The following is a 27656-nucleotide window of genomic DNA, read 5'->3' as shown; positions in this document are numbered from 1 at the left end:
GTGGCGCAGTCATTAAAGACGGGCGCGGAGGAACAAATTAGCTGATTAAACAACCTTTCGCCTCGGCACCGCCGAGCGGGCAGAGGGGAGGGTCCTTACCATGATTGATGCGGAAGGAGGAGGTGGGGTTGGGGGGGTGGGGTTGGGGTGGGGTTGGGGGGGTGGGGGGTGGAGGGAAGGGTTTATGTGGCTCGCCAGTGGAAGTTGTCAGCGAGTGAGTGAAGTGTCTTCATCAATTTGGAGCCATTACCATGTCAAAGGGAGAGGACGGTGCCTGGAGGAGGCGAGCCGGCAGGGGGAGGAGTCAAGCAGAATACCATCTGCATACTACAAGCTCATTTATTAACACGCTCAGCCTACACTCACGCTCACCTCCGGCCCCTCCCCTCCGACCCCTCCCCCCCCACCCCCCGGCTCGCTGACCAGCTTCCCGTAAGGCTGTTTAATTCTGCTGAAATAGGGCCGTGACAGCTGTGTCATGCTGATGAAAAGAGTGGCAGTCTGTCACGTCTCATCCGTCTCCTCCACTCCCCCAGTGCCCAAGCCAACACCGACACCTCTCCTTTCTGCCACACCATCTATAATAATAATAATAATAATACATTTTATTTATAAGCACCTTTCTGAAGACCCAAGGACATTTTACAGGTTAAGACAGATGAAATAAAGCATCAGTTAAAAGCTACACACAAAAACGAGGAAGTAATAAATAATGAACTCAAATTAAATTGAATTGAAACTAAAATAAAATGGAACAACGCAGTGAGACAGAGTGGAAGCTCTGATCCCCACGGTGCAGAGACGGTAGGGAGGTGCAGAGAGGAGGAAGACCTGAAGCAGCCAGAGGAGGAGGCGATGTGGACGAGATCAGACAGATATTGGTGGGGGAGGTTGTGGATGGCCTTGAAAGTAACCAGCAGGTATTTTGAAGTTGATTGTGCATTTGACGGGGAGTTAGTGAAGCTGCTGTAGTGAGATTGCCTCACTCCTCCTTCCAAACTGCAAAACTGTGAAAACCTGCCCCTCATAGCCTCCATTCCAAATTTCATGTCTTTTGCAAAGTGCGTGTGCGTCAGGGGAGGGCGAATGATTGACACCGGAAAAAAGGGGATGAATGTAATAAGCGGGAGCTCTTTTTATTCCACCTGCATTGATTGTCATGGGTCTCTTTATCATCTGACCCAGCTCAATTATGCCAATTGGATGGCGCAGTGACACGGCGAGGTTGCAGCCACAGTAAAATGAAAGAGTGAGAGGGTGATGCAAGCACGCGTGGCAGAGGAGGTGCCTCCCCGCTGCTGCTGCTGCTGCTGCTGCTGCTGCTGCTGCTGTGTATTACTTATGAGTTATTCTGCTGAGAAAGGGTCAATTTAAATGTTTGTGATGTCATTTCCACCTGTCAGTCACGTCAGAGTGCAATAAATGTGGAGCCATTACCTTAATGAGATGTTGACATGAGCCTCTGCATGCATGCAGGCATGTACGCACTGCTGCCTATTTGGCTGTATGTAAATACAGCCTGGAAATAGACCAGGGCTTCCCGTTGAGAAGAAATACTTTTCATTTAACAACCACAGCTTCTTTTTTTTTTTTTTTTGACAAAGTACTATAAATTGAAATTACTTCCTGTAAATCTGGCTGAACTGCATGTGTGAGTATACAGACACGGTTTGAAAACATGCACATTACTGTTATGTTGACGGCATTAATAAAACCTCAAGCTCATTTCTAAAATGACCGGGTTTTATTTGGAAATTTGTCTTTGTAGCACACAATTCCATTCTCCCTTTGTTTTTAGGTTCTCAGTCATAGGTGAGTGTGCATGTGCAACAAAATCTATTTTATTTCATTTTCATATTATTTTGGTATTTATAGATGTTACCACACCTTTCACCACTCCGCTGCTGGTTGATCTTTGGCTGACAGAGATTAAATATTATACCTGAAGCTTGCACATCAAAAGCGTTTTCCTCCATGCCTCACGCATTGAAGTGCCCAATAAACATAAATGAAACTGACATTTCTGTCATTCCTCTGTAGGAATGTGATCATTTAAGTGTCTGCGTTCACTGCTACACTCTTCATGGAATTTGTTTTTTGAAATTTTAGCTGTCAAAACGTTAATTTCAATTTGATATTTCAGGTAAATAGGTAGAATTTGTGCACCACATAAGATATAATAAAATGTGCTCCGTAAAGTTATTACAGGAAGGAAGGGTTTTGATAAGTGTTACACCCACAATTGTGAAAGACAAACATGACATTTTACTGCTTACAACGTATCACCTGTAAGGATAAAACGATGCCTTTCTGCTTGACGCTATGTTGTGGAAACTGATTAATGGCACAATAAACAAATGAGTGATATTATCAGTGGTTATAATGTGATGACTGAACATTGTGGGTCTTGGAGGACCAACACTTGCAAGTGAGAACAGAAATGCAAAGGATTAAACAGCAAAGAGGAATCATAGTTAAGCCTGTTTCAAACATTCAGCGATGCCATTCTGTGACGTTGTCATGTTTGTTTCTGGTGAATTGTTTTCCAACTAGTTATCATTGTGCTCTCATAATACAATGACATGATTACAATATTGATGTAGTGAAGTGTTCACAAACTTACAAATGCTCTCCGACCTGTGTCCACAGGCAAATGTGCACGGTTTTGCACACTGTCCGCAAATATTGAATGACGCTGCTGCGGTTACGCCTCAGCCAGGAGCTATATTAACGATTCCTGCCGCTTTGATGCTGTCAGTCAGATAAATTGCCCTGTTCTTCACCCCTTTCTGAACCCAACATGCCACACAAAAGCCAGCTGTGAGTCGTTATGCCAGTGCAAACATATTAATGCCACTTTAAATGCCGCCAGGTGAAAGAAGGACTCGTTTGTTTTGAGTCACTATCAATGTCATCTGTCTCAAACTCCCGACAGGCTGGCTTATTGAAGGTAAACAGCTCATTGAAAGGCATGTGCAGCGTTGGTGTGTGTTGTTCAAATTGTTCAAATCGGCCCCTACATTTTTTGATAGTAATTTGTTCATAATATCGCTGGTTCCAGTAAGTCATATACTTTTTATTAAAACACAAAAACATGATAATAACATTTGCCCTCCAAGCTCTGATGACCTTTGTGCACTTGTGTTTGCAGTAAAATACAAGAAAACAGAGGTGTCAAAGTGAGAACTAAACGACAGCAGATATCTGTTAGCATCTGTCATGTTGAATTTGCTGAAGCTGGTGGAAATGCCTCTCAGCAGGAGGAAGGTCTGGGTTGGAAGGTCAGCGTCTCTCCTGTCGAAGGGGGGAGGCAGCCTCTTTTGGGTGAGGGGGGATTTAATTAGATCAAGTGCCTGCATCCCCCTTTGGTCACCTGCTCAGTATTACTACTTGCTGCCAAGGGTTAACTGGCCTGATAAATGGGATCAGTCACATTTGTGTGCGCTCCCTCTCTCTCTCTCTTTCTCTCCCTCTCTCTCTCATACGTACAATCACACACAAAGGCACCTGTGCCGTCTGTATTATGTTAATAAAATCAATGATGATACAGATCTGGGAAGACCATGTAGAACATCTATCTATCTATCTATCTATCTATCTATCTATCTATCTATCTATCTATCTATCTATCTATCCATCTGTCTATCTATCTATCTATCTATCTATCTATCTATCTATCCGTCTATCTGTCTATCTATCTATCTATCTATCTATCTATCTATCTATCCGTCTATCTGTCAATCTATCTATCTATCTGTCTATCTATCTATCTATCCGTCTATCTGTCTATCTATCTATCTATCTATCTTTCGCAGTTGTTGGAGGCGCAGGCCTAATGGACTGAAAAGTAAAATGATGAATTAATATATAACAGAGTGACATCCTGGGTGACTTACTTGGCTTCATTCACAGATTGGCCTCAATGTTTTTTCTCCCAGGCTTGGTAATGGGGCTCCATGCGTGTGCTTTAATTCCCTTTCGCCTATGTTGGTTAAGGGTGTGTGTTTTATAGTGTCTATATCACAGCCCTCTGATGAACAGGTGACCTGTCCACCATACGTCCTGCCACTACCCCAGTGACAGCCGGGATACCCCTCACACCCCCAAGACCCTGCATAAGTTAAGCTTTTATACATAATGGATATTAGGTGTCATCAGGAGATTTGTTCTTTTATGATCACCTGACTTTCGCCCCTCACATCACCATCAGGTCATATTTTATTGTTCACTTATACAGGCTATGATGAAGTAGCCCCAGATGTATTTGGAGCGCAGTCCCTATTTGCAAAGTTTGGTTCACTAAAACCCGTTCCTCTCATTTGGTCAATCCACTGTGAGAATCACAGGTTCTCTCAGATCACTCATAAATGAAGGACCTGATGTGCATCCTTAATGTATGCTGCATCAGAATACATCAAAGTGCCCATCTGTATGTAAAGTCAGTTAGTATATGGATAAAAACGCTTTATGCACATGATAACCTGAGACTAATGTGTTTACAGCATTATGTCATTGCTCTGGAATATTGTCATGACCGGAAGAGATATTAGACAACAGCCTCTTATGTGTCAGATTAAAGGCTGTCTGTCTTCCTGTTTGTTGACATTCCTGAATTTACTTTTTGCATTTCTCTGTGAACACCGAGTATGTTTGGTAATACGAAACCAGGAAATGTTTTTCATAAATCTTCAGTCTTAATTAAAGCGAAGGCCGCGTCCATTAATAACCCAGCTTGGTTGGCCTGGTGACAGAACACAATGCACCTAATGGAACAATTTATTTCCATAACGCTGCTTTGTCAGAGCAGATGCATAGCCTCACGGAACAGGAACCAAAGGCTGCGCAAGAGGAGGTTATAAAAATACACAGAGGACATTGAAGGACATTAAAAGAAAATTTTGTTGAATTCAAACACCAGCGTACATAGATGGACATTTTTCAATTTTCATCATCTGTTTCTTTGCATCCTCCATTGAACAGAATATTTTTGAAGATTGACACAGACAGAGTAACCTTGCAAGGTACCAAGGTTGCTGACAGTTTATATAACTTGAAAAGATCTAATCAAAAGCATTTTTATTCAAGTCAGGATGACCAAACCAATCAGGGTCCATGTAATTGTGACAAAAACAAAAATGAAATTGAAAATAGATAACGCTACCCTAAGTATAGTTCCTCCTTTTGATTGACAGACGGATTGGAGTGGTGTCGGCAGTGATGCGGATGCTAAAGCAATCCGTCATGGTGAAGAGGGAGCTGCTCCTGACTCTCACCTGTGGTCATCAGATTTGGGTCGTGACCAAAGAAATAAGGTTGCGGATTCAAGGGGCAGAAATGAGTTTTCCCTGCAGGGTGACTGGGCTCTCCCTGAGGGATAGGGTGAGAAGTTTGGCAGCTGTATCTCGCTATCAAGAGGAACCAGTTGAGGTGGCTCAGGTATCTGGCTGAGAGGCCTCCTGGGCAGACCCAGGACACCCTGGAGAGACTATTAAGTCTACCACTAAGTCTCAAAGGTGGCCTGGGAACACTTTGGGATGCCTCCCAGAAAGACCTGGAAGGAATGGGTGGGTAGAGGGCAGTTTGGGTTTCCCTGTTAAGGACACGGCCCAATGTGCCCATCCCTGGATAAGTGGTAGACGACAAGGTACAAGGTCTTTGTTACTTAAGTGTTACTAATATAATTAAATATTGAATCTAAAAAAAAAACCAATCCTTCCTACCTTCTAATCCACAGTGGCTGTTGCTTGTGTAGTAATTACTGTATTCAACATCTTTGATGGATGTTGTCAGATGTGTACTGTGTTTCACCCCTGACCACAACTGACAGCTGTAAAGAACTAACACACCTAAATGTACAACTTGACGTGACCACAGCAAGATGGCTTTGTTGAGCCATTCATCAATCTTGGGACACGTCTACGTTTGACCTCATCAGAACTCCGGTCGACCTCGGTCGCTGCAGACAACTGGAATCATCATCAGCTTCAGCTACAGTCAGCAAAGTGTTTTATCCTCTCGCTGCAGTCCTTCTCTCTGCATATCGCGGTTATTTTGCGTTACGTGTGACAATCTTTCAATCATATGTGCCTTTAACTACAAAAACTCACATGATCCACATGAATATCACAAACATTTCCCTGGCAAATACCAGCACAGTGGAGCTGTAATAGAGACGGGATATCGGTAAAACTTAATGACTAACTAAACTAATAACTGTTGCCAGTAAAGTAATAAAATGCGAAAGTTATTATTGGCTGACGTGTTGGGCACAGCGTGACACAGATCAGGGAACCAATCACTTTGTGGCAGCTTCTAATTCCTTGTCAACACATTAAGAACAGCATTTCAGAATTCTGCAGAAAGCTCCTCCACATTCCATGAAACTGTCACTAACATTGCTGACCTCATAAGGATATTTAAAGAGACCTGCTGTGATGAACATTATATGTCAGCATGATTATTATGGTTGAGCATTTAATCTAATAGCCCTAAGCCCTCATAGAAAAAAAATCAACAGTCAAATGCATGTTTCCAACGTTTAAAACTACATGAGTAGAAAACTGAACGCTATATCACAAATTACAAATGCAAATTCTTCATAGCTCAGATTTTGACAAGAAAATTCCAATTACAGCCCAACAAGCCTAATAAACGGTTTGTTTGGTTTCCAAGAGAGTTGGGCCAACTGAAAATGATAGCGGCCTAACGATTGCGCTTCAGCAGGCGGGCCTGCCTACTGGAAGGTGTGGCTTGCCTGACCTCTCCAACACAACCGCACACTATTAAACAGAACAAATGCAGTAATGTGAGATTACAAGGACATTGATCGTAACTGTGACTATCATATTTGAACTCCTTCCAAGTGCAGTGTTTGTCATTGTCCTTCTTCACAGTGTTGAACCTCTGCAGGTGTCGCGACTCAACACTCAACACTCCAATGTCACACAAGCGAAAGACATTTTGACGACATTTTGATCAATTGACAGGCAGCTCGCCACTCCTCTGTGTTATGATATATGCTCGCCCCAACTAATTGTGCTGCTCAATTTGTTAAATGGCAAAGTGATCAATGTATTTGATTTTTTTTTTTTTTTTTTAGAAGTATTGACTCCCTTCTTTAAAGAAATCACCTGATGGTAGCTTTCGCCGTGCCACATGCTGTCTGTATTGAGTTCCCTTGAGTTCCCACTTATTATTCTGAAACAAGTTGCAAATGCAGTTTTTCTCCCTCTCAAAAGTCGAGGTTATTGCGAGGGATTTGACCTTTTCAAACAATTATTTGTCTGAAATACTGATTTTGCCTTTCACTGCTTTCACTCGCCTTTCTCCCGCCAAACGCACCAGTAACCTTTGCTTTGAGGGAACAGGTAACTAGGGCAATAAGGAGACATTACATGGGTGCTAATGGCAGTGGGTGATTTCCCCACAGCAAAGAGCACACGGCAAGAGACATGCTTAATGAGCGATAAGGCTCATCTGTAAAGTAGCAGTTAAATACAGATTTCGACATCATTTTACACACCAGAATGGGTCTGACGGTGTCCCGGATACACCGCATTTATTACAAGCTGTACACCTGATGCTCGTTTGATGTGCAGAAATGGAGAAGCAAAGCGCAAACAGCCAATCGGCGGAGATCTTCAAAGCACTTGATGGCCATGAATGTCCTCATAAGTGGTTAGATAATGCATGGTGCCGAGGGATGGGGAGATAGCAGGGTGAAAGTAATGATGTGTTGTTGTGGCTGATAAGGTGTATTTATCTCCTATCTCCTCATGTCTATGCACAATGGAGCCTTTGTGTGGGAGGCAGTAAAAACCCAGGGCAGTTAGATGGAAGGACCCATTAAATGGTCATAAAACTCACACTAGACATGGATAATGTTGAAAGGAAGCTTTTGTTTTCAGGGTGGAAAAAACAAACAGGGCATCCAGGAAGGAGATATGTCCTCTTAAGTTTGGAATTCCCCACTTTAGACATCGAGCACGCTCTGAACCGCAGTGACTTTTTTTTTTTTCATTTTCATTTATTTTCATTCATTTGTCAGTTTTGTTTTCGCTCTGAAACTTTTGTGAGCTGCCAATGGCTGACTAAGATGCTATCTGAAATATGCAGGCTTGCCATTTCTATCAGATAATCTCTCATTAGATGCACACTAAAGGGAGACCTTTCATACCAGCACTATGCACCTGCAGGCAGCTTGATCAAAGAGCAGCACTATCAGCATTAACTGCCTTATCAGACATGTAAAGGTGTTCATTTTTCACACAGATACAGAAAAATCTGTGTTATTTGAAATGTTACTCATAGATCAGACTTTTTACCCTAAAAGGGTAGAAAGGCAGATTACCCTAAAAAAAAATTAACATACATTCTAAATAAAAATGCTTTGCAGCCATAAGTCGCAGAGGGCAGAACAAACACCAGACTGTTGTCCCTACCTGGGGTCGGGGTGGGGGGGGGGTTTACCTGTGTGCTCTGTGACATCACACAGGCCTGATTTCCAGAGCTGCTCACTATATTTCTGAAAAGTAAACACAGCTTATTTTGTTGTATATGTTTTTAATTCTCAGTCCATGTACTTTGTTCTGTTCTGTACTGCAGAAAAGGGCTTTGCCCTTGAATGGAAACATCTTCCATTTCAACTGAATTGTTTCCACTTCGGTTACTGGTTTGTGAAATAAACAAGATTCTGTACCTTCCTGGTAGCTCCTAAAAGACAATCACATAATTTTCCAAATGAAATTAAACTATACTATACTATTTCAACCTCACAAAAGTCCTCATAAATGCAAAAGTAAGGAAAAAAGAGGGCGCCTAAGGCAAAACAAAAAAAAGATCCACATCCTATGGGCTGAATGTCAAATGGTAAAACTCAATATTGGTTAATAAATAATGGGGACAAACTGGCCAAGAAGTATCAGGAAAACTTTAATAAATTACCTTTATCTCCTTAATGAGATAACATTAATTTTGGTCCCAAGGTCTGGCAGAAAGCAGGCTGATTCACGTTGTGGGAATTAGTCTAATTACCACAGCTATGCAGTGTTGATTTTCAGCCCACAGACAGCCTATTGTGCACCCTAACCATTTGTCACAGTCGCAACCCAGATGTCATAGTCCTGGCCTGGTGGGAAAGCTGCTGACGGTCACGGCAAGTTGAAGAGAAAAAGCAGATAGAAGCGAGCACCCCCCCCCCCCCTCCAGACGGAACCGGCCAGAGCAACAGTAACCTCGGCTGACACGTCTGAATAACTATCTCTTTACGCATCGATGACACTTAATCAGAGTCTACCTCTTTCATGCGCGGGTCTGACCTGCTTTCATGCTATCCATTACAATGAGCTGACAATCTGTGGAAGCTCTGTTTGCTCTTCTTTTTTTTTCTTTTTGGCTCCTGAACTTTCACGTCTATCAACAAGCGAGCGGCTCTTATCAGAAGGTTAAATAAATCGGTGAGGATCAGTGAACCAGCAGAGCTCCATAATGTGCTGACAACGCCGGCACATACAGAGCGCCTGGATTAGTTTTAAGACGGGGCAATCTGTCTCGGAGTTGTGGTAATGATTGAAAAATACGCCTGTAATTGCTGATAAGCTTTTTAATGTTTCAGTAAACTCCAGTGAGCCGCCGCGTTAACTGATGCATATCGTGTCAATAAACCGTTGCCTTGCAATGCGGCGTCAAGGCCCGGCGGCGTCTTTGAACCTATTGTCCTCCCACATTGTGCGCCGCATTTAGGAGTTCTTGGGAAGGTTCAAGAGGGCATGTGCAGGTGGAGACAGAAGAAGGAAATTATTTAAGCAGGGATACTTCAGATAAACCCAAGATCATTCTTCTGCACTGTCACATTTTCTGCCCACTTTTTATCCCACCTTATTTCAAGGTGGAGTCATTGCTTGTTTATTGTGCCTTAGCATTCTGTGTTGAAGCTAAGAGGAATGGAATTTGAGATCAAAGTTGCGTGAGTCAACTCTGTTGAGAAGGAAAAGTATAACATGTCATATCCCCCAGTCTGCCTTTATGGTGCAAACTGCCTACAGGTGGCCAGGTAAAAGTAAGCTGAAAATTTACAGTGTGCAATTCCATGCAACTCCTCACCAAGACACCTAAAGGAAATTCATGGAAGGTATTGGACATTCAGAAAGAGACAAACAAAAGATTCTGGTGCATTATGAGGACAGCAAGATCCAACAGTTCCACTCGCTCCACTCAGTGAATGAAGCACCATGTCACAGTCACCTTGGCATTTCACTCACTAACAGGGGAGACAACTACAGGAGGCCCAACCCCAGTCTACAGCCAGACACCCAGAGTCACAACGCTGGACAATGACAGTGATTCATCAAACAAAGTGCGTCACATGTAGGAACAGCCTCTTTATGTAATTATGGCGGAGGTTTTGCACAACATTATCTGTTAAAGGCGCAGTACAAAAAGTCCCCCAAGCTTGCCAGTGAACAAATGTTCATCAAAAAAGATACCGTTGACAACGAGCATGTCGAGTTCTCCACCTAACAAGGTTTCTGTACGTGCATCATTATGAAAACACTGCCTGTACGAGCGCCACAGCCAGCCACTAGGCTGCACTCTGCATAGTGGCTCAGTGACAGGTGACTCGGTGAAAGGTGAATTGTAAATGCAGGCTATTTAATTTCAGTCAGTAGAGGATTTATGCCCAAAATGCCCAAGATATTCCACTGCATTTCAGTGACAGTAAATAACCATTTGTTCTTATAGCCTTTGGTTTATTTGACAACAGCAAGTATAATAAGGTTTAGCCAATAAATCTTGACAACTCTTGCACACTGCACCTCTAACTCTAAAGCATTAGCAACACAGATCCTGTAGGATCGCCACCATTTCTGCTGACTCAACCACATCCGGCCTCTACTCACATTTATGGTAAATGCTGACTGAAACATGGTAATATGATCCTATGGTACAGATGTCTGTAGACTCTCTGGTACGAAGCAACAAGTGAGTTTCATCAGAGCAACCACAAGTCTGAAGGCCAGGCCTGTCTTAATTGTTGGAGGATCTCTTATTTGAGTCTTCAAACCGGATGGAAAACTTCAGGAGAAAAGTGTGTCCCATTACCATCAGTCATCCATTCAGGCAAGACCATGAACCCCAACAGTGAGTTGGTGGAAAAGACAGTCACACTCTAAATGTCTCAGGTCTCAGCACAGATGATCAGACGCTTCTCTCTCAGCAAACAAACATTTTTGATGACAGCAGTATAGCTGCGCTTTTGCACTGCTGTAATTGTGCCCTGCAGCAGGTACAGTACGTCTGTAGTTCCAGCTGTGCATTTCTGTTGAAAACTGTATCTTTTAAAGTTGCTGAAAGTTATTATTATTACTTCATAACATGTGCAGTATATGCACAGGAATGTGCCTACTCATATGACCATAGAAATTAAGGCAGTAGGCAGATTTGCCAAAATGTTGACCTGTCTCTTTAAGACCTTACATGTTTCCCATTTTAGTACAAATAAGTCCATATTTCAAAATAATGTTATTTTGCCTTCTTTATCTTCTTTACGTCTTGTCAATGTTGCCTCAAAAGAAGTTGATGGGTGAGTCCCTCATCAACTCTGTCAGATTACAAAATAAAAATTACAAATTATTTGGCCTCTATGTTTTCTACCAGTATCCTGCCTAATATAAGTCGTGTATACAACTGAATGCCACAGCCTTAAAAAAAAAAAAAAAAGCCTCTCAAAACTCGTATCATCTCCCTTAAGAAGAATGGCGCAGCGCAACGCTTTTCCTCGCACAGCTGGACGCGGATTCACAGAAGCAGATTTCATTTCTTCTGCGCGCACCTGCCAACACGCCCGGCAGGCTAATTTATTGTTTCATTTTTACGCCTTGACTGGCAATTCAGATTTCTTCTTTCATCATAAAAAGCCAGAAAACAATGTGTCTGGGTGTGGGAGGGGATGTAAGCAGCAGGAAGAGGGCAGAAGCCAGGAGCCAATCAGCTCAGTGTGAGCGAGAGCCGCAGGGTGAAGACATGATCACGCTGGATGCATGTTGGCTTTCAGCATTATCATTATTCGCTTTATTAACAGACGTCAATTAAACAAAAGTAAAAAATGATCTCATAACTTATTCATATTTTTGTCAAAAAATATCATTTCTACTGGGATTGCAAAAACATATGTACAATGTGTGACTAAGCTGTGATGACAATAAAGACTATTTAAAAAGATCTAATAATACATTTCCTGTCGAAATGTTCGTATTATTATCACCGTGATAAAATTCTGTTCATTTTTTTTTTATGTTTTCTGTCAAATACAAACAGAATGATTGTAAATGAAAGTGATCCAACTGTTCCAACCAGTGCATGTGTGTTTGCATTTACAAAAAAAAAAGGCAGCAAAAAAAAAAACTTTTCTGCACATCACATTTGTAACTCCATCCATTCGTGATCACCTTCCGAGGCTGGAAAAACAACACCGCGTAAAGGATGTTGGCAGCATGAACGCGGACAATCATTCAACAACAAAAAAAGAAAGAAAAAAAGCGTATAATTCTTCCTTTATGACAACGAGGTATCGACGAGTCGAGGTGAGCCTGAGGAGGCTGCAGGAAGACAGACAGACAGACAGACAGACAGGCAGGCAGACAGACAGTGGAAGTACAATTTCCTAATCTTCTAATGTACCTCGGTGCTTTGATGCCGCTCGGAGGTGTTTGCAGGCGGGACAAGGGTTGGACATTACCTCACTCTGAGCGCTTTCTGCGGCTAAAACGAGCGAGTAATTAGCTGATTAGAGGCCCGTCAGAGCGGCCCAGCAGCCAGCCAATCCCAGCGCACACCCACCATCCGGGACGTACCGGGAGGGTGGAGGTGGTGGAGGTGGTGGAGAGGGGACTCCGTGAAGGCCACACGCCTCTGTTGTTTTTGAAGGAAAGTGTTGAGGAGCAGAGTTGACGGCTGCAACGCTCGAGAGCGGCACATGCGCTGCACGCCTGAATGACAGCAGTGAAGGAGGTGCGCAAGAGGACCTGAGCGCATTGGGCTGTAGGCTGAAGATGCGCCAGTTTTTTAGTCGCGACGGTTTAATACCTGTTTGCGCAGCCAATTTTTAGTTGTTGTTTTTTTTCGGGGGGTGAGAAAACACAAACCCTACGCATGAGTTCGTGACTCCACTGCGCGCCGAGGGCTGCGCTTTTGACGCAAAGCAACTGCGCGCCGACAACGCTTCAAGTTGTCCTTGTTGTTGTTTTTCTTCCTCTTCTTTTTTTTTTCTTCCTCCCCCCAACCCCTGAGACGTTCCGCGTCTCTCCTCTCCTCTTCGAGTGAAGTGAAGTGAAGTGAAGTGAAGCTACACAAATGGAGAAATCGAAAAACTTCCGAATTGACGCACTGCTTGCGGATAAGACGGCCCGAGAACTGTCCCCGGGCCTGAGCGGCGACAGTCCGGCGGGCAGCCCGGTGTCGTGCCGCCGGGCAGACACCCCGTCGCCGCGGTCCGCACTCTTCCAGGCGGGGATGATTCCCAAAGCGGGGCTGCTGAATCTACCGCACCCGGGACTGGCTGCTTCCATCACCGGCATGTACCCGAGTCCCATGTACCCCCTGTCGGCTCTGGGCGCCCACCACCCGGCTTTCGCGTACGGTGGCTTCACGCAGCTGACGCAGAGCGGCTACCCGGAGCACCTGAAGGCGGCGGCCATGGCGGGCTCTCTGCCCCTGGAGCACTGGATCCGAGCCGGGATCATGATGCCACGGCTTCCAGATTACTGCTGTAAGTGTCGCTATACGCGTGTGAGTCGGAGGGGAATAAAAATGTCAAAGTTGCTTTAAAACATTTAATGTTTGGGGATAATCGCACCAACGTTGCTGTGTTCTCACGTCCTTTTTTTTCTTTCCTGTTTTCAATTCCAAGACATTCAGGCTGTGTGTGTTAATATTTAAACTCATTTTCTTTATCAGTATTGGCCCTCTGAAGAACCGCGTCGGGTCGTAAACCTATCAAACATTCATGTCGGTCGACATACAAATGCAACAGAGAAAAGTTTTTGATTCACTTGTGAATGGCTTCGATGTGTGGCCTCTAACAGGCAGTTTTGACAGATATGTGAAAAGATTTAGGAACTTCTTCTTTTTTTTTTTCTTTTTTTTTTTGCCTTTTTCTCAGATTTATTTCGTTACTTGCCTCTTTTACGGTGAAAAATTAAACCTGAAAATTGCTCACAAACCAAAATCTATTTAAAAAATATATATATATACTAATAATGTTTTTTTTTTTTAATGTTATCCACACACGGTTAACATTTAAAAAGATTGTTTTTTTTCCTCATCAGAGCATATTACATTAATTAATTGAGATAATTAATAATGTCAACTAATGCATTTTTTCAAGTTTTTTTGTTGTATTTTATTCTATCTCAACCATTCATTTTAAGTAGCAGGTCCTCGAAGACCATTGCAATGAAAGCAGCCCATTGTCCGCTTTCAGTATATTGCCAGTCCAGTTTTTTTTTTATTATTATTTTTTATCGCTCATCTCGATGTCATATTTTAATTCTGGCCCTTTTATTCCTCTATAAACGCCAAGCCGCTGGAAATTGTCTTTGTGCGATGAAGAAACTATAAACAAACACCTAAAACGCTCTGTAGTTCATCAATAAAATCCCAAAAGCCTTCATCGAATTTTCATTAAGTTAATGGCATGCCTCTGCTTTTATGGCCCCCGCACCCGCTTCTGCCTTGTTCCCCCCGTCAACAATAAACTGAAGTAAAGCCATTATAGTTAATGATAGCTGCAGAGTGTGGACATATGTGTGCCTGCATGTCCCACCCCCTAAAATTACGTTGAACTTCTCACGTCCTTGGCATTAAATAAATCAGATTATGACTTCCCTTCAAGTATCTCTGAATTTTTATTGAAAGATATTTCAAAATAATATCAAATGAACAACTACAATATATATTCACACGAGCAAAAAAAAAAACAAAAAACGTTTGTGTTTGGTGGCTAGTGCTGTCACAGTTGATGAACTAACGATGTCATTTTCTACTCTGTGTGCTGCAGCGGGCCCTCAGTCCAGCCTGCTGGGGAAGTGCCGGAGGCCCCGCACTGCTTTCACCAGTCAGCAGCTGTTGGAGCTGGAGAACCAGTTCAAGCTCAACAAATACCTGTCCAGACCGAAACGCTTTGAAGTGGCCACATCACTTTTGCTGACTGAAACACAGGTAAGGCATCTCAGTGGACGGACCAAGAAAAAAAAAACCTTCAATCACAAGCACTTCACAAAATTAGATTTTATGAAGATTACACAACAAGTACACAACATGAACATACATTCTTTTTAAAAATCTACAAATATTATACAAAGATAAAATTTTACATTTATTTCTAATTGCTGATATTGTGATCTAAAAACCAAATTAATTTCATAATAATAAAATATAAAGCATGAAAAACACTTTCACAGCTAAAGCTGAGCCAAAGATTTTTTTTTTCCTCCATCAAACAAAACAAATGGCTTGTTAACGCAACCCTTTGAGACTGGTTAACAAATGACTAACTTTGCAAAAAAAAAAAAAAAAAAAAAAAAAAAAAGTCTTCTGGCTTATTAAAATGAATTTGTGCGTTATTTGACGTAAGAACAACAAAAAAATAATATCGTATATGTTCAATTCATGTTATATCTTGTAATTTTCAAATTACAGCAAATTATACAATGGTGTTACTGGTCATAAAGTGTTGTGCATTTAATTCTTTTTCAAGGCCCACAGAAGCATTTTTAGAATATAAATAATAATTTAATAAAATTGTAAAATAATTTAATAGCACAAGAGAACAATAGAGTAATTTCATTACAATAAGTTGACCTGTTTGGCAAAATTTTCTGCACTCTGCATTCCTCAATCTCTTATTTATTGCAAACCCCTAATTTTTGTCCCTTCATCAGGTCAAGATTTGGTTCCAAAACCGGAGGATGAAGTGGAAGCGCAGCAGGAAGGCGAGGGAGCAGGCCAACGCTTCGTCCCAGTCTGAGGGACAGCAGCGACTCCGCAATGCAGACAAAACAGCAATCAGCAGCAAATCTGATGAGGGCAAGCAAGTTGTGAACACAGAGGACAGAGAAATAGCATTGGATTTGGAGGATGGAGAGGAAGAGGAGAACGAGGAGGAAGAGGAGGAGGAGGAGGAGGATGAAGAGGAGAGCGAGCATGGCTTTCCTGTCAGGATGCCACAATCCACAGACATGATGCAACGAGGCACTGACGTTGGTTACAGCCCTCATAGCCCTTTCACTGACGATGAGCTGGAGGGCATCCCAGTGGCTGGAGGAGACCGAAAGATCGGGGCAGGACTGTGATAAAGACACTCACATGACATAGACATTACCGAGAAACTGTCATGGTGACTGTGTTTGGAGACACTCGAGAGCAAAGCTACCTAAAGATTTTGCGTGCCCTGCAAACGTATAAACGGAGAAAAAGTAGCTAGAATCACACATTTGCACAGCAAGCAAACACAGACGGGATCATGACCAACATGGAACACATACGCCATTTGTAAATAAAATCATATGAGGCTTGTTTCATTGCATGCATTTAGAACTAAGTCATACTTTCAAGCGTCAACATCTGGTTAAATCCCAGTTACATTGACTTAGATGTCTGAACCAAACAGAAACAGACTGAATGGTTGGTCTTTGTCAGGTAAAACTCATAAACAATGAGCAATATTGCAATATTAACATTTGCAAAACCATGTTCCGGTAATATACAACTTATATTTAAAGGTTTGTGAAGTGAACAAAGTGTTTAGACAGTTTTGGAAACATACACCATCAACCCAATGGTTGATGAACTTCTCTTGTGCCCCAACCACATTGACGCAGACATAAAATTAATGTATTTTGCTTTCAGTGTCGGAAAAAATGTTTTTGTCTGTTATATGTTAATAAACTTAATTTATTTCAATGAGTGTAAATATAAATAAAACATGTATATGAGGCACTTGTTTGTTATGTTACTGTGAAATTTAAAAATTAACAATAATAAAATTACAAAATATATATATGTGTATAATTTTTTTTAATCTGTGTTGTCTGTTGATAGCTGTTCAACTGCAATTATATAAAAACAAGACATCTCTTTGAAAAATAGTAAGAGGGAAAACAAAGTTGAAAGTCGGAGGATCACCGGTAAAGATATAAATCATCCTAGAGAGGGACTCAGAATGCCTGTTCATGACATTAAATTCCTGAATGCAGCAAACTACCTGCTGATGACAGTTGTACTGCAGGAAAACCTGGAGGATATTCAATGGACGGAATTTAAATATTTGAGTACAAATGTTGGGGGGAAAAGAGTGTAAAAAATAATTTGCAGAAATGCTTGTTGTTGTTTGTGTTGTGTTCATGTTTTTGCGTCAATATTTCAGCTTTCTCTGTAATATCGACTGCAGCCATTGCACTGTTGTTGTCCACCAAGAGAAGTAAAACTGGCCCTGGGCTATAATTTACTACAGAAGCTTTTATATATTAATTAATCCATGAGGTTTACTGATAGCCAAATAATTAAGTTAATGAAGAGAGAGTTAAGCTATCAAAAGCCTGATGGTGATGTCATGTAGGCCCATTTTAATTTCCAAGATCAACAGCTCGATGAATGTGTGTAACTGCGGTGGGGCGTTTTTATTGGGGTTGTGATTAAGGAGCAGCTCTTGCAGCGTGCAGTATGGTGTCATTTAGCCTCTTCCCCTGCCACAGTCACATGCTTATATAGTGATTAAATGCATTCTTAACTGGCTGGACAAGAGCAGCTGCACAGTGGCAGGAAACAGAGGCCCCGACAAGAACTTTTTGCAGAGACTTTGTCATGGTTGAAAAGAATAAAAGATTTAAAAAATATTTAATAAAATCAATAATTTTTATATTTGGTGTAGCTTTCTATGTTGTAAAAAAACAAACAAAAAAAAACAATACTTTGGTGCTTAAATCATTACTCAAAATTAAATAAATTGCATATCCACTAAGGTCAAAGATGAACGTTGTGATATTATCATAAATCCTACCCACAAAGTCCCAAATTATTTTTGTAGAAAATCAAGTCGTCAAGTAACGTCAGGGCACATTGCTGCACGGATAATAGGTCCCCAATTAAAACTATAAAAGAGGCAACGCCACTGAAAATCCATTTACCTGTTCCTCATGTCCAAAAAAGTGAACCCATTTGAGATTCCATTGAAAAATAGGCTTCATCCAATGAGAAGCTGTGGTTTGAAACTTAAATATGCAGCAGAATGTATTAGAAGGCTGCAGGCGAAACCTATATCAAATTGCACATTTTAATTTGGCTGATGAAAAATCATGTGAATCAATAGAGGCTCATTTAGTTGTGTGACTTGTCAGCATATGACAAATGCCACGTGGCCTGTTTTATGATACAGGGCCTGACACAGAACAAAAAAAATCACAGCTAATTGATAGGGCAGTGGAGCAATATATGGAGGTCATTGATTCTGTTTCCCCTCTAATTTAATCTGAATACACCAGGCCTGTTGATTAAAAATTCCCTTGCATAAATTACGGCCACTGCTGGTAATGCTGTCAGTTTTCCTCACGTACCAGCCAGACAAAAGTGCTGACGGCCCACACGCCTCTACTTTCTGCTCTTTATTTTAACCTGTAATGCACAGTGTGCCCGTGTTTTTCTATAAAAAATGTTTCACTGTCTATTGAATCACTCAAGTCACCCTGAGCTGTCAGCCTCGGTTACCAGAAACTCTCATTTTCATATATGGTTCGACAAATGAATTGGCCTTTTTTTTTTTTTTTTGGATTATAAATCAAAGGCCTCTTAAAATATTTACACCCCTTCGTTTAATCAATCAGCAACTGTCGGACTCATTACGTAAATATGAACAGATTGTGCGATCTTTTAACGTAATCACACGTATTGGTGTGGTTTTCCCGGCTGTGTCCTGTCACTTAACTAATGGGTGGGTCGGAATGAGTGACGGGGCCTAATAAATCCACATCTGTCCCACTGAAAATGTTGTTCTAAAAGTGTGAAAAGGGCCCTGTTCTGCCAATAAAGTGTATTGAAAAGGTTTACCCGAAGGTTGAATGTGTTCCAAGGCATCATTTATCGTTGGAGGAAATATTGCAGCCCGCAACAATTTGGTAGACAATTGTATCATCATTTTCATTCTCAGTGACGTCAGCATTTTAGCGAGCAATATCAGCTATGGACATGGCATAAGTGCAGTTGGCTTGGGTAGCCCAAGTGCAGTTGGGGGTCACTGATGCACCCAGGATTGTTCATCAAAATTTGTTTTTGAAATCAGATCAGAAATCTGAAATCTGAATCTGGACTATAAACTGATGTGATCTGATTTGAGTATTTTTATGTCTCTAAGGGTTAACAGTGGTTAAGTGTTAGTTTCACCCTGTGAAAACAATGAAAACAGTTCCGATTCTATTCGCACTAGCAAGCAGGAGTGGCATGCAGAATCCAAAAATGTGTGTGGTCATCAAAGCACAGTTAGTAATTGAATGTAAACCAGAAAAAAAATCCAACGAGTGAAAAACTTCCACATGACACTGTGAACGTAGCGCTGATAAATATTAGCAAAAAAAAAAGTGAAATCATGACGATATTTGTGACCACTCTGGGAGGTCAATGAAGCCATAAAAATATTTTTATTTATTTATTTTATAATTAATTAGAAACATTGTTCAGTCGGGCTTGTAGGTGGTGAGGTGAGAGGGAGTTGAGATAAAGAAGGTGAAGGCTTTTAAGTACGAAGGATCGACACTGTAGAGAGGGGGAATGAGGTGAAGAACTGTGTACTGGAGCGTTGGGACAGGAAGAGAAGTGTCAGCTGTGCTGTGTGGTCAGAGAGTATCTGCAAGAATTCAAAGGTGAGGTGTACAGAACTGTGGTGAGAGCTGTGGCCTTGTGATAAAAGACAGGAGGCCAAACTAGAGGTAGCAGTCTTTTAAATGTTGAACTTCTCTTTGGGAGTAGCCAGGATTAGGATTTGGACTGGGTACATTGGAGGGAGAGTTTATATAGGATGTAGTGGACGAATGCATATTGGCTGGTGTGAGGGAAGAGGATGCAGAGGATAGGATTAGATGGAAGCAGATGATTAGCCGTGGCCTGGTGGAAGCAGTCTAAAAGAAAAAACAGCAGGAAGTTTAAGATTAATGCCTTTTTTTTTTTTTTTTTTAATGTAATAATCAAACTGAACTGCTGTGGGTTTAAGTGGGTAAAATTGATATATTCCAGCTGTGACATATCACGTCTGTTCATGCATTTGATCAAACATTCAAACGTCATTGAATGCTAATGAATATGTTTATAATCAGGGACGTGAACATTTCCGGTAATGTGGACTAAAACAACGATCATGCTATAGTCGCCATCTAGTGGCAGGAGGAAACATGACAGCTACACTAGCACGGACGGCTGTGATTTCCCCCTCTCCCAGCTTTTTTTCCCCACAAACCTTTATTCAGGGAAACAACGGAGGAAAAATAATGTCGACCATTTGTCAGTGGGTTAGAATACACTTGCATCGCCAGTAAACATTGGTGGAAAATATCGTAACCGTCGAAAATGTCGTCAAAACAGATGAACGATACGATGCATCAGTCAACATATTAGAATGTAATATTAGAATGGGTCAACGTCTCCGTTAATTTTTTTTAATTTTTTTACTTTTCGTGATAGTTTCGATTGAACTCTGGCACAATTGCACACTGTGTTGCTCGTTCTCAGCGTGACGGTGACGGCCTGTCATGAGGTGGGCGGGTCTTTCAAACTTCGTCAAGCGCATGACGACGATGATAAATCCGCGGGTTCGGGGCTGATTTGCTCCCCACGCCACTTCGCCCTGTTCGGCACCAGTCAAACTCAACAAGTGTTCCCGACCTTCCGTGGACTTTCACACCAGCTGCTCACAGTTGCATCGGAACAGGAAAGATGGCTTCTTCAGAGCTCGGTACGACTTTTTTTGTTGTTGTTTTTTTTTGTATTTTGTTCTTTGTTATCCGAACCGAATCCACTCCAGGTCGGCTGTAATAAGTTGTTGCTACTTGGTGCGTGCCGCTAGCGCGAGCTAACGTTAGCAGGCGTGGTGTGCGAGGTGGAGCCCAAACGCGCCAGTGTGTGTAGGTGTCCTAGGGGACATTCTAAAACGCTAAAAGCGTAAAAAGTGTAACGTAGCTTAATGAGCGAAAACAGCGATCGACCATCGCCGAAGATTCACGTGGACATCTCGAGTCCTGCCCACTTCCACCTCTGCCCAAACCATAACGATAAATTATTATTATGTGGATGCTGTTCACGCGACGTATTTTCTCTCTCTCTCTCTCTCTCTCTCCATAGGCTCTCATTATATGGGAAAGGCCTGAACGTAGCTTAATGTCAGCGATGAAATCAGCCATCGACCATCTCCAAATTTCTTGCGGACATTTCGGTGGACAGTTTGTGAAGACAGAATCTAAGAAAACTGAATGAGCTCGTATAAATCAAATGAAGCTACACTACCAGTCAACAGATTGGACACACACACCATGCATTGTTTTTTTTTTGTTTGTTTTGTTTTTAAATCTTTACAACTTTCTACACTGCAGATAGATACTGAAGACATCAAATATATGAGCAAGATATATGTAATTATGTAGCAAAAAACAAAACAACAACAACACAAATTCAATAACTAAATTAATCTCTAAAGAATTTAAATCTAAAACGTTTTTGAGTTATTTTACACTTTTATTGTTTCCTACATAATTCCATGTGTGTTCATACGTAGTTTTGATGCTTTCATTGAGAAACTGCAATGTCAATAGTCATGAGAATGAAAGAAAAGACATTTTGGCTGGTAGTGTATGTTAAGCATTTTCTCTATATTGAGCACCTAAAGGAGAAGAACAGCATCCATAAAAACAATTTGGTTTTTGGAGAGGTGGAAGTGGGCTTGACTAGAGATGACCACACAAAATGTGGAGATGATTGATTGCTGTTTTCGGTCATTAAGCTACGTTAAGGGTTTTTGATTGTAGCTTTTGTATCGGTGTTCACACTGTCTGTCTGTCTCTCTCTCTCTCCCCCTCACTCTCTGTCTCTCTCCCTCAGCTCTTCTCAGCGTGTCGGATAAAACCGGACTGGTGGAGTTCGCTGGCCGGCTTGTGGGTGTGGGTCTGTCCCTGGTGGCCTCCGGAGGGACGGCCAAAGCCCTGCGTGATGCTGGGCTGGCTGTCAGGTGAGTGTCACCACCAGCACCTGGACCACCACTGTGACAGTACATTCGCCCAAAGCAGCTCTTGCATACCGAAACGTTGTCGTGCTCGTTGATAACCAGGCGTTGTTTCAAGAATGTTAAAATACATTGAGTTCCCCTGCCAACGTCTGTTCTCTCTCTCCATCTCTCTCACTCCCTCTCCATCTCTCTCACTGTCCGTGTGTCAGGGATGTGTCCGAGCTGACCGGACACCCGGAGATGCTGGGCGGCAGAGTGAAGACCCTGCACCCGGCTGTCCATGGAGGCATCCTGGCTAGGAAAACCCCCACGGACACCGCCGACATGGTCAAGCTGGGCTACGGCCTGGTCAGGTGAGACGGGGAGATGGTCCAACGTTAAAAGCACTGCTTGCTTTGTCTGCCTGCTAAATCAGCACTGCTTTGGAGGAAACACGTGCAACCAGTTGCACAGCTGCTTAATTGGGAACGCGCTGCCCCTGCTGACTGTCTTGTGCCTCTCGTTTGCATCAAACAGGAAGAGTGTGATGTCTTCATGGCATTTTTTTTTTTTTAACGCTGTTGAGAGAAAAAAAAAAAGCACAAGTTTAAACCAAATTCAGGCACAATTGGTGTGCAGGAATTTACTGTGAGGTTGTGATTAAATTCAAATGTGTAGGATGTTTGTAAGGTGAGCCAAACAGAGCAGGGGAAACCAGATAAAGAAAGATTTGTTTTATTTTGGCTGTTGTAACGTAGATGCAGCGGCTCAATGAGAAACTCTTAAGTATAATGCAGAGTGTGTAAATGTGTATAATTTGAGTATTCTTTTATTGAAGTGTATTTAATTATGTAAGGCCACATGCGTGCTCACAGTGTGGTTCCAAGTCTTCCTCTTCTGTTGCTCAACTTCTGAAACGTGTGTGTAGATTTTGTGTGTTGCCGTACAAACAGGCGGTTATTGTGAAATCCTCACTTTTGTGTCTTTTCAAGAGTGGTGGTGTGCAACCTCTATCCTTTTGTGAAGACCGTGTCGACCCCAGGTGTTACAGTGGAGGATGCCGTGGAACAGATCGACATTGGTGAGCTTTGCTGTTCAAACTGTCAGCATGTTTGGAATCAACTATTTGGAGCTGTTTAAATAATGGCTGCCAAACAAACGATATTGTGGATTGGACTGCTTCCTGCTTCTGTTGTTCCTGACCTCAAATGTTGTCTTTGCCTTTCAATCCCTCAGGTGGCGTCACTCTTTTGAGAGCAGCAGCCAAAAACCATGCTCGGGTCACCATAGTGTGCGATCCCGCTGACTACACTGTGGTTGCGAAAGAGATGGAGAGTTCAGAAGACAGCGATACATCAGTTGAAACACGCAGGACTTTGGCCCTCAAAGTAACACAGGCCTTTCTTTCTGCTTTTTCGTTAGTGTGTTCTTGGGTATTATTGACCTAATCCCTGTTTAAACAGCGCAGATTTGGTTGGGGGGAAAAAAAATTAAGCCGTTTAATTTAGTGCCAAGAATAAAAGTAAACAAAGGCGCTCAAACTTGTGTTTTTTATAAGTGAAGTAAACTTTAATTTGACGTGCGTGACAAACAGCTCGAAGGTTATCAGTGAGGAGAGCTGAGCCAACGTTGTGAACAATTAAGGCGCGATTCATTGTGCAACACTGAATAAACACCATGTTGTGTTTTTTTTTTTTTTTTTTTTTTTTGGGAATGCTGATAACCTGATGACATTCCATACTGTGTCAGTTCAATTTATGTTCCACTGACCTCATCTCAAAGTCCACCGAGGGTCTTTGCATCAGGGGTTGACACCGATGTTCAGAGTTAAATCTTGCTCGAGCTCTCTTATTGCAGTAAAATGTGAGTTAAGGGGTGAATTATGGTGAACAAATGGGATCCGTTCTTTGGTTCTACTTAAAGGTCCCATTTTAAGCAAAATGCACCTCATTGTGTGGTGTCAGTCATGTCTGTAGCGTTTCACCACTGATTGAAATGAGACGCTTGCTCCAAATTGTTCAGAAAGTGACAGTGATTTTCTGTGCGCTCATTCATGCACTCCTGTATCTCAGTTGAACGTTTCTGTCATTTGTTCCTCAGGCCTTCACTCACACTGCACAGTATGATGATGCGATATCGGACTACTTCCGGGCTCAGTACAGCCGTGGTATTTCCCAGCTGCCCCTGCGCTACGGCATGAACCCCCACCAAGCACCTGCCCAGCTGTGCACGCTGCGCCCAGCCCTCCCCCTCAAAGGTAAAGGCAGACTTAACACACACACACACACTGTAAAGAATTTCCTCTTTTGGGACTAACGACCAAAAGTAACTCCTTCTAATTTTGTTTAATATTAAGTAAATAAATAAATAAATAAAACATTTTACTTGATGTAAAAGTTAATTTGTCACATTAAAAAGAAACACGTGATAAATTACTGTGGTTTGATTTTGAAGTATTTAAGGGTCGCATTACATTCTTTTTATTTGTACAGAAAAAAACAATTATTTTCAACTCTTTAAGTATTTATTCAAGTTCTCCTTTTCTTTTTTTTGACGCTGCCCCCCAGTGGTCAACGGTTCCCCTGGATTTATCAACCTGTGTGATGCTCTGAATGCCTGGCAGCTGGTCAGAGAGCTGAAGAGTGCCCTTGGGATGCCTGCTGCCACCTCCTTTAAACATGTCAGCCCTGCAGGTGAGACTTCAACAGAACTAACGTTGTAACTTTAAGTAAACAAGGTATTTGGAGCTGAAATTCTGAGTTTGAAAGCTTTAAATAAAGTGCTAAAAAAATCCCTTTCTCTGTTTTTTTTTTTTTTTTTTGCAGGAGCTGCAGTTGGAGTCCCTCTGACTGAGGAAGAAGCCAGAGTGTGCATGGTGCACGACATGATGGCGGATCTCAGCCCCCTGGCGACCGCCTATGCTCGGGCAAGAGGTTAGAAAAGATGAGTCATAGGTGACCTGTTGTGTCTCTTGCATATTGTGTTGATTTCTAACACTGACTGCACACACAGGCTCAGACAGAATGTCGTCTTTTGGAGATTTCATCGCTGTGTCTGATGTGTGTGATGTTCCCACTGCCAAGATCATATCAAGAGAGGTAAATCAATTCAAACTTGACTGTGCGACTGTCTTTGTATGGGTCATTATTATTAATAATGTAATTTCTCAGGTGTCGGATGGAATCATCGCTCCTGGTTATGATGAGGAGGCTCTGAAGATCCTCTCCAAAAAGAAAAATGGCAACTACTGTGTGCTTCAGGTGAGTGATCCTCAGCCAAGGCGTAAATGCATCAAGTTACTGCTGGGATTCATCAGATTGATGTCATGACGTCTGTTTTCTTCAGATGGATCCAGACTATGAACCCGATGAGACGGAGGTCAGGGTTCTGTTTGGTCTCCATCTCAAACAAAAGAGAAATGGAGGAAAAATCGATAAGGAATTCTTCAGCAACATTGTTTCCAAGGGCTCGGTATGTTATTGTTATTGTATTGTTATTATTGTTATTGTATCTTATTATGCCAGTACCGTTATGTTTAGGCTGCCTATATGATGTCTGAGATATTCAATGTTGTGATTGTCTTTGTGTCCATAAGCTGTCGGAGGAAGCTGTGCGTGACCTCACTGTGGCCACCATCGCTGTCAAGTACACTCAGTCCAACTCGGTCTGCTACGCAAAGGATGGACAGGTACGTCTCGGTCAGAGCACCGTCTCATTTCTACACATTGATCATCCATTCACATCAGTCCCTGCCATTCGTAAGTGAGATTTGACTTTTCATAGGCAGTGAACAAGGTAATAATTAGCAGATAGAAACAATTGAATGAGTTCAGACTAGAGATGTTTCCCATTGTTATTTGACATTCAACTGGGTCTGATTATATGTAAGTTATATTTATTGAAAAGGTTTTAGAAATGAAAATTCTGGCCACATGCAGACCGTTTTAATTCATCTCCTTTCACTGGATCTCATGTGTCTGGAACAGCCAGTGTAGCAACCTGGCCCTTCCTCTAACCCTCTCTTCACTCTTGTTGTGTGAATGTTCAGGTTGTGGGTATTGGTGCAGGTCAGCAGTCCCGCATCCACTGCACACGGCTGGCAGGTGACAAGGCTGATAACTGGTGGCTGAGACATCACCCTCGCGTCCTCAGCATGAAGTTCCGCAGCGGAGTGAAGCGAGCCGAGATGGCCAACGCTATCGACCAGTACGTCAGCGACACCATCGGAGAGGTGAGTGTGGGGGGGGGTCGAGCCACATTCTGGAACCCAGCCAGTCGTTGTACATTTAATCTCTTAATTATTTAGTATTTCACAGTTTTCCATTACAGTTATTATTAACCTCATTATCTGTGTGTGCTTGTTCTCCAATTTAAATCTCGTTTGTTGTCTCTGCGAGAGAAGAATGCTGGAGCTCTTTTTTTTATTCAGATGTTAATTAGAATATACATATGTTGCTTTTTTTTTTTTTTTTTTAACACTAGAGAGAACTGCTGGTGACCCCTAGTTGAGTAGAAGGAACTACAGTCATTCCTCACATCTCAGTCGCCCACCAGAGGGCGCTCAACTCTAAATGGGCAATCAAAGACTATAGCATTGTGCCACGGTCTTTAGAAACAGTTGGCATCCAGAAGAGGAAGAAAGTGTTGCTGAGTTTTGATGATGTGACCATTTCACAAAGAAACCGTCTCAAATCAGTCGTGTTTGGTCACAAAACACAAATATTTCATGTTTGTTTTTTTTTCCCCACTTTATTCATTAGGGTCCTGACCTGGCGGTTTGGAAGTCCATGTTTGACGAGGTGCCTGAGCCTCTGTCACTGACTGACAAGAAGAGCTGGATCAGCTCCCTGAAGGCCGTGGCTGTCAGCTCCGACGCCTTCTTCCCCTTCAGGGACAACATAGACCGGGCCAAACGGGTGAGTGCAGTGCAGTGCAGTGCAGTGCAGTGCAGTGCAGTGCAGTGCAGTGCAAATAATCCACGTCACCTATGTCTATGATAAGCACCTACTATGAAGTGGCTTCTTCTCCAGGCTACTTGGAACGACAGTTCTCATAACTTGCGACTGTTCCCTCCGTGTGTCTGTGCAGAGTGGAGTTGACTACATCGCAGCTCCAGCGGGCTCAGCTGCTGATGCAGTGGTGATCAACGCTTGCAATGAGCAGGGAATCACTCTGGTCCACACCAACCTGCGGCTCTTCCACCACTGAGCATCTCCAAGGCCTTCAAACACTACTCACACTGTAGCATTACTGCTGAGAAACAAACCTTCTAACATTCCTGTCCTTATGCTGCGTAGTGGAACTCACCCACCATTCATGACTTGAACATCAACACTGGAGATTCTCTATTACCTGTTGATGCTTTTGTAGAGCTTTGTGGTGAAATAAAATGAGACTGATCATGAGCAGTTGGTCGGTTTGC

At 42.3% G+C, this 27656-nt stretch overlaps 2 protein-coding genes across 2 annotated transcripts; both read left to right on the top strand.

Moving 5' to 3' along the window:
• The first annotated feature begins 12984 nt into the window (after positions 1–12984).
• On the top strand, positions 12985–17231 carry mnx2b (motor neuron and pancreas homeobox 2b). Its single transcript, XM_076046729.1, has 3 exons — positions 12985–13765; positions 15056–15216; positions 15939–17231. Exons 1-3 carry the CDS (start codon positions 13351–13353, stop codon positions 16347–16349), a joined length of 987 nt encoding a protein of 328 aa, XP_075902844.1. The 5' UTR covers positions 12985–13350; the 3' UTR covers positions 16350–17231.
• A 3600-nt stretch (positions 17232–20831) lies between these two features.
• On the top strand, positions 20832–27642 carry atic (5-aminoimidazole-4-carboxamide ribonucleotide formyltransferase/IMP cyclohydrolase). Its single transcript, XM_076047914.1, has 15 exons — positions 20832–20992; positions 22132–22258; positions 22465–22608; positions 23227–23315; positions 23471–23622; positions 24335–24491; positions 24802–24927; positions 25060–25167; positions 25247–25332; positions 25405–25494; positions 25580–25705; positions 25830–25922; positions 26283–26465; positions 26995–27150; positions 27323–27642. The coding sequence occupies exons 1-15, from the start codon at positions 20974–20976 to the stop codon at positions 27440–27442; spliced, it is 1776 nt and encodes a 591-aa protein (XP_075904029.1). The 5' UTR covers positions 20832–20973; the 3' UTR covers positions 27443–27642.
• Positions 27643–27656: the final 14 nt, after the last annotated feature.

This window comes from Nelusetta ayraudi, unplaced genomic scaffold (assembly GCF_046127955.1).
Source record: "Nelusetta ayraudi isolate G7.1 ecotype Tasmania unplaced genomic scaffold, CSIRO-AGI_Nayr_v1 ptg000005l, whole genome shotgun sequence".
NCBI lineage: Eukaryota > Metazoa > Chordata > Actinopteri > Tetraodontiformes > Monacanthidae > Nelusetta > Nelusetta ayraudi.
The sequence above is the reverse complement of the archived record's forward strand: the minus strand, read 5'-3'. Positions and strand labels throughout refer to the sequence as shown.

Bases quoted from the DNA above. Each gene is read 5' to 3' on its own strand.
- mnx2b (XM_076046729.1), top strand. From the start codon at position 13,351: ATGGAGAAATCGAAAAACTTCCGAATTGACGCACTGCTTGCGGATAAG. The intron at 13,766-15,055 runs GTAAGTGTCGCT...TGTGTGCTGCAG, and splicing joins ACGGCTTCCAGATTACTGCT to CGGGCCCTCAGTCCAGCCTG. The intron at 15,217-15,938 runs GTAAGGCATCTC...TCCCTTCATCAG, and splicing joins TTTTGCTGACTGAAACACAG to GTCAAGATTTGGTTCCAAAA.
- atic (XM_076047914.1), top strand. The intron at 24,928-25,059 runs GTGAGACTTCAA...TTTTTTTTGCAG, and splicing joins TAAACATGTCAGCCCTGCAG to GAGCTGCAGTTGGAGTCCCT. The intron at 25,706-25,829 runs GTATGTTATTGT...TGTGTCCATAAG, and splicing joins ACATTGTTTCCAAGGGCTCG to CTGTCGGAGGAAGCTGTGCG.